The sequence below is a fragment of the Leptonotus elevatus genome, chromosome 4, assembly GCF_054856555.1.
Source record: "Leptonotus elevatus isolate MCC_2025b chromosome 4, RoL_Lele_1.0, whole genome shotgun sequence".
NCBI lineage: Eukaryota > Metazoa > Chordata > Actinopteri > Syngnathiformes > Syngnathidae > Leptonotus > Leptonotus elevatus.
The window spans coordinates 20,618,055-20,625,301 of NC_141242.1; the positions used below are offsets into that span (position 1 = coordinate 20,618,055).

The 7,247-nt window shown below is 41.5% G+C and overlaps 1 protein-coding gene across 3 annotated transcripts in view; it reads right to left on the bottom strand.

Annotated features, from left to right (window-relative positions):
* Positions 1-1,719, bottom strand: part of itpr2 (inositol 1,4,5-trisphosphate receptor, type 2) — a 68,210-nt gene extending 66,491 nt beyond the window's left edge. For all 3 annotated transcript variants that reach the window (XM_086073072.1, XM_086073071.1, XM_086073070.1), the window contains exon 1: positions 1,423-1,719. In XM_086073072.1, coding sequence (XP_085929198.1) covers positions 1,423-1,514 — 92 coding nt within the window. In that variant the 5' untranslated portion in view covers positions 1,515-1,719. The remainder of the gene's footprint in view (positions 1-1,422) is intronic.
* Positions 1,720-7,247: the final 5,528 nt, after the last annotated feature.

Below are 7,247 nucleotides of genomic sequence, written 5' to 3' on the forward strand. Positions count from 1 at the left end.
TCATTCCCCACCCATTTGATCATGCTTGTTTTGCAGGATTCTGATCCCACAGGGCACCCTGAAATGCTTTCAGTTCAGGGTCAGTTACGGTGCCTCAAAACCCATCGCTGTTGTCATATGTTTATTTATTCACACTACACATACAGGTTCCATTACACCAGAAAACCTTGAATGTGCTGTCAGCCAGCAATTTGCAAACTTATCTGCTGAAGACACAAATTTATGAGATAATACATTGCAGGAGAAGTTCCTTTCACCATTTTGTCTTTGCCTTTTGTTTCGCCATGAAACAACAACAACAAAATCATTCCACTTCGATGTCCATCCAGAGTCCAGGCTACTGTCATTTGTAAAACCAGCATTTTTTTCCTCTTGTGTTAACAGCATCTGGAAATCTGGAGCTGATGATCTACGACAGCACAGCTTGGACAAACGACGTCGTTGCAAGATCTTTGATCTTACCGACAAATACTGAATTTCATATTATTCAAGATGGCGGTTGCCTACACAATGTTGATTTACAGAAGCTAAGGCAGAGCAACAAAAAGGTTGGCACGTGGTATATGGTCCAAAATAGCCAGATTTTTTTTTTGTACTTTGAATGACGTATCTTTTTTCATCTATCTTCGCCAGCAACATGCTACACAAATCCATTAGATGGTAGAAGGCACAATTGATCTATGTCTACAGATTGTATTTAATTAAACACACATGGACTTAATATCAGTAATTTTTTGAGTAAATTGACATAAGATTGTCATTATTTCATTATATGCCATTCTGTCGTGTTTTTGTTTGGCGGGACGTGTACCGTGAAATTTGTCTTTGGGTAAATATGTGCCTTGACTAAAAAAAAGTATTGGAAAACGAGTTATACTAGCACTACTAAATAAAAACGTAAAAATACATAAACTTTGCATTATTTGGTAATAAGTTTCCTTTTTTTCTCCACGTTTTGTATTAGTGTATTTTTTCCCAGATAAGTGGTTGATAGTCAACTGTTTGCCCCTAAAAATAGCACCGTAGTGTACAATAAATAAATAAACTGTATTTGAAAACGTCACGAGTACAGTGTCATAAGTGTCCAGTCTCCATCCTGTATTGTTGAGTTGACTGCTGATGATTACGCATGGTGTGATTGAAGTGGGGAATTTTGTGGCATGCATGCAGCGTGACATTTGTAAGCGCCACTTCCTCCTCAGTGGGCCAAAAAGGGAAAGAAAGTTGACGGTAATGGTTTGCACTTGTCTTCCTGCTTTGCATACCGGTTACATTTGCGTCAAGCATTGGACGGGGAACGGCTGTGCCGTCACATTTACATGTTCGTGTGATTTTAGTAGCAGAGCGAGAGAGACACGTGAAAGTACTGTAGTCCACATTGCGGAGTTTGAAAGAGACGGGCAACGGTGAGGAGCGACGTACCCCAAAGTGCTGATGAAGCCGTTCACCGAGCCTTCGGCGCAGAGAGACACGATGTCTCCATTGTGAAGAAAGCTGGATCTGTGCTCTGACATTTTGGAGACGTGATGATCTGCTTCAAACTTGTCCTGCTTCCCCCATTGTCCACATACGTCTTTGCCTGAAGTAGCGATTGAATCCACGCGCCCGTCCAGCTCATCAACCTTCCTTCCTCATGTTCGAATTTACCAGGAGGTGTACGTGTATTTCAAAAGAACTTCTTCAAGAAGTGGCGTCTTCTGTCAGGCTTATTGAACTTCTTCCTGTATGTCAGAGTGGCAGAGATCTGCTTTTCACATCCACCTCGAGGGGGCGGAGACTGCTGCTGTCAGGCCTCCGAGCAAATTCCGCTCAGTCCTCCTTAACTACAGGCCTCAACTACAACACGCGTTGTTATGTTCCTCTTCGATCATTACACCGATAATGGATCATCAGCACACATGCACAGTATCTCACATGTATACATATATCTCACAAAAGTGAGTACATCCCTCACATTTGTGCATATATTTAATTATATATTTTAAATTAATGGACTGACAAAATGACACTTTGACACAGTCAAAAGTTGTCAGCTTATCAACATTTATTTTGAAGCTGCAACTCCTCATGTGTGGAACACCCTCCCGGACCACCTTAGAAGGTGGATTTTTTGTAATTTATTTTTTAAAGAAATTACTTAAAACCTTCCTCTTCAGAAAGGCATTTCAACTTAGATTTTTACGATTGTTTTATTTTGTTTACAGTGTTTGTATTCGTTCTACTGTTTGCTGCTTTTAATACATTGCTTTTATTGTTGTGTTTTTATGTTGTAGGCTACCCACTGTAGCATTATTATTAGCAGTGTAAATGTATTGTTCCATCACAATAACTTCAGCCATTAATAGACAACCCCCCTTGCAACAAAAGTGAGTACACCCCTAAGTGAAAATGTCCAAATTGAGCACAGTTAGTCATTTTCCCTCCCCAGTATCATGTGACTCATTAGAATTACAAGTTCTCCGGTGTGAATAAGGGAGCATTGCTGCAGAGGGTGGGCAGTCAGCCTGTCGGTGCTCAAACCACATGCCACACACTGCATCAAATTGGTCTGCATGGCTATCGTCCCAGAAGCAAGCCTCTTCTAAATATGATGCACAAAAAAAGACCGCAAACAGTTTGCTGAAGACAAGCTGGTACCATTTCCTGTGATCTGATTAGACGAATACAAACGTTTTGGGTTCAGATAGTGTCAAGCATGTGTGGGGGCAACCAGGTGAGGAGTGTGTCAGGAGCATCAGGGTCTGGTAGCTGCATGAGAGCTGTCGGCATTGGGGAGCTACACTTCATTAAGGAAACCATAAATGACAACTTGTACTGTGGCATACTGTTGCCACCTGAGCCCCCTTTGCTCATAGCCTCCGGCACAGAGCTCTGCGGGCAACTCCTGGTTAGAAACCCACTCAGGTGCTCCCCTTTTTTTTGCTTCGGAAACCATTCAGAGAAGTAATACGTCTCTCTTTTCGGGAAGCTAACGGATTTTCTGACGGGTCTACCCCAAACCCACAAGGAAGGGTTCTCCCCGGTGCACTGGCGGCAAGGCGCCCCACCCTCGCATCCTCATCTTCACTCTCATCAGTGTCCCTTCAACCTCCTTTCTCTTCATCTCATCTCCGACTACGGGCTTTTAAGGAGTGCCGAGCTGGGGCCGCAACCCTCCACCTGCATCTCTGCCGCTTCACACCCTCTGCCAGCAGCACCCGCCACCCAGATAGTGACAAGCACCGCTGCCCGGCCTACTCTCAATACTATGCAATCGAGGTCCGCAGGTTCTCAGTACTCCCGGATCCCGACTCCATCTGCTCGGCCACCAAACTCCGCCTCTATGACGCCTTCATCATCCCAGTCTTACTCTACGCCAGCGAAACATGGACGCTCTCAGCAGTTATGCAACGGCGCCTGGACGCATTCCACAGGAGCATTCTTTATGTCCGCTGGTACGACTTCATCTGCTCGGTCACGTGGCTCGTCTGGATGACTCAGTACCGGCAAAACAACTCCTCACCGACGCATCTCATCCTCCTCCTCGCGGCTGGCGCCGCCCCCGTGTTCACCCAAGACTCACCTGGGTAGCACAGGTGGCTGCCACCAGCCCCCTTTCCGACCTTCTGCTTCGAGTCCAGGACCGAGATGACTTCAGACGACTGGTCGCAACAGCCACCTTACTGGCCAAGCAACCACTAACTAACTAACTAACTAACTAACTAATTGTGGCATACTGAAGCGGAGCATGAGCCCCTCCCTCTCAAAACTGGTCCTCAGGGCAGTATTCCAACATAATAGTGACACCAAGCACACCTCCAAGATGACCACTTCCTTGCTAAGAGGTTAAGACAGGGTAAAGGTGATAGACTAGACAAGCATGTTTCCAGACCTAAACCCGATAGAACATCTCTGGGGCATCCTCATTGAAGAAGCGTGTTGCGAAACATAAGGTCTTGAATATCCGCCAGCTCGCTGATGTCGTTCGTCATCGGGGAGGAGAAAAGGATTCCAGTGGCAACCTCTGAAGCTCTGGTGAACTCCACGTCCAAGAGAGTATTTGATCATGCAGGTGTCACAATTGATCAATTGATCGACAAATAAATGATCTTTAAACAAGCAACAGCTTTTTTGATAATCCGTTTATCGTTCAGTGCCATTCTTTAATTTAAAATGGTTCAAATCCTGTGATTTCAGCATCTCAACAGTAAATATTCTGTGATTTCTGTAATCCTTGAAATAGACTGTTAATTGTCTGTTTAAATAAATAATCAGTTAATAACCAGTAACCAGCAAAACTAAATGATTTTGCAATAAACTATTATGCAAAATCACATTTGATCACATTATTTGGTTCTGAAATGATTCAATATAACAGCCATGGTAAACACTTTGCCACATTTGTTTATATATATACTGCACTTTTTAGCTCTAGCTGGAAGCAACAAATACTGTGACTATCAGCAATCACTTATTGCACTACTATCAATAAAGTAAATGCATGTTGTGCTACTATGGAAAAACAACTTTTGAGTTAATTTAAAAAAAGATATATATGCACATGCACATCATCATTTATTGTGCTGCAAGGGAGCAAAACTAACTGAGGGGTTTGAAAATACGATACAATATAATACAATACAATACAATACATTTTATGTCAGAATTTTACCAAATTATAACGTCACATTTAAACTACAAATACACAAAGTATTTGTAGTTTAATGATGACATACACTCACTGATCAGCTACACAAATTGAAAGTGTAATTTGTCGCTGCTTCCACGAGTGATAGCTAGTCTGGCCACGCTTCCTCTGTATAAAGTTTCTTAGTCGCCATAAGTGTCATGAATTTATTTGTTGTTGCTAGTCAATTTAAAAAAAATAGGGTCAGAAGAGCATCAGTTTATCATGGTGCATGACCACTAACCCACGGACACTAACCCTCGACCCAAACACCCCCAAATAGAATGATGTGACAACTGGATGTTGCGTTAGCCCTTTTCCCAAACACCTTGTATTATTTACATATGATTTCCTCCAAGCCTTGCTTTAAGAATACTCTAACATTTTGGTCAGTGCCAAGACGAGATAACATGATGATTTTAGCCACACCTTTTGTCAGAGGAGGATTCTTATTCTCCTATAAATACGTGATATTGGACATCCTAAAATGTGGATACAATCATAAAGATATGTGACATCACCAAATCGCAAGAATTGGGGTCTCTTGTGTGTGATTGAGGCAAGTGTGGCTATTTTTATTTTAGAAGAATATGTTGCTTTTAAGTGCTTGTCTATGTTGGTTGTAGATTGTATTGCTTTTTCCTGTGAATACCATACAAACTACACAGATTGTTATAGTAGTCAAACGCCATCTCATCACATTTTAAAATCAAAATAATTATAACAAATCAAATTACAACGATCCAAAGACCAATGCTTTTCAACGAGCAGAGAGATTTCTTTCACCGAATTAATTGCCATTTTTACTTGTGACGTCATTTCGGAATCGTCAATAGACCCTTCTCGCTGACGTCACTTTACCCAGAATGCTCAGCTACTGCTGACCCTCCTCGACCGCAAACAATCAATAGAAATACACGGAGAGAGCATAGTTTTCGGTTAGCGTTTCGTTTAAATGGTGAGAAAATATGACAAATGTAGCAAAAAAACATCCCTAGTTGGAAAGTAGGTCGCGTGGGCCGCCTGTCTTCCAGCATTGGCGGCACACAAACGTGACATCACACTAGAAGAGTATATAGAAGTGACCAGGTTAGATGTTAGATGTTTTGACACCAAGAGACCAGACTTAGAGATGGTTTGGACACATTCAGAGGAGAGATAATCAGCATATTGTAGAAGGATGGATACGGAGTTGTCAAGTAATAGCTAAGAGAAGGTTGACAAATGAAATTTAAGACAGGGCAGTTAGTGTGAGAGAAAGGGATGCAAAAGATAGGCTTGGAGGGAGAATAATGTCGCGTTGTGGTGACTCTAAACGCCAAAAGCCGGAAAAAAAGAAAGGAAACAAATATGGACTGATAATTGATCAATTACGATACTTAAGGCGACGCCAGTGGTGTAGTCCAGCCTACCCACTTATTTTTCAGTCATTGAGTATACCCACTTTTTAAATCTCCCTGATGCACATGCACCGTTCTGCAATGGCCTACACTCCTGGCTCTAATTCTGTCTTCGCTGATTTGATTGGCTAACTTTTCGCATAAGGACTGATGAGGCAGAGGCAGAGTAGGGCGGGGCATGCCGGAAAAAAACCCCCAATCCTTCAAATTGTTCTCCAAAGCCACAATGGTAAACCAGAAATTTAGGTCAGGTGAAATGATTTGCCTTCATACACGTGAGTTTGATCCCCGAGGTGGACACTGACAGTTACACACAGTTTAGTTGTATATAGTAGCTAGGCTGGTACTTGATTTTACAGTAAGTTAAAACACAAGAATGGGGATAAATTAAGTAAAAGGTTTTCGCTATTTGTGTTCATATTGTTCACTAAATATTGTAATTTGTTTAATAACATAATATTGTATAGTAACATGTTATAAAACAGCATATAGGTTTGCCTCATGATAAATACATATTACATTTCAGGGTGCTTGTGTTACCAGTAGTAACTACAAACTGTTCTTAACAAGTCATGATCATTTTATTATTGTGAGCAAGTAGGCCTACAATTACGGATTTTTAATACTTACATGTCACAATTTCTAAAATAGGACGTTTTTCTGGACTACTAAAAAATATATATATTTTTAAATTGAGAGTACTGTATAGTGTACCTACTTCTCCAGGGACCACGACACGGCGTTGTATATTAAGCTTCTCAGGCCGAGCACTGCACTACTCTTAATATTTGACTTACGTCGCCCTCTAGTGTTCATATTGTACACAAACAGGTGGGCCACCTGCTGAACATGTTTGAAATAAAAACAGTCGTCCGCAGTTGATAAACCAGTGAGTAAACAAACGCATTTTCCTGCTTGTATGAAAATGACTGTACTCTATCATTATTGGGTTTCAACTGCTTTATTGCAACAGCCAGTAATTGTGACACTTAAAAAAATAAATAAGGAAAGTTGTGCCAGTAAAAATCAATACAATTAAAACGAACGAAAGGTTTTTCACATAATTGAAGAAGCAAACAATCAAGCTTGTAGTTGAATGCACGCGCGCGCGCGTTCACAATCTGAGTACGTATGATGTTTCCAACTTTCCATACAGGCGGTGCACAGTTGCACCTTTACTC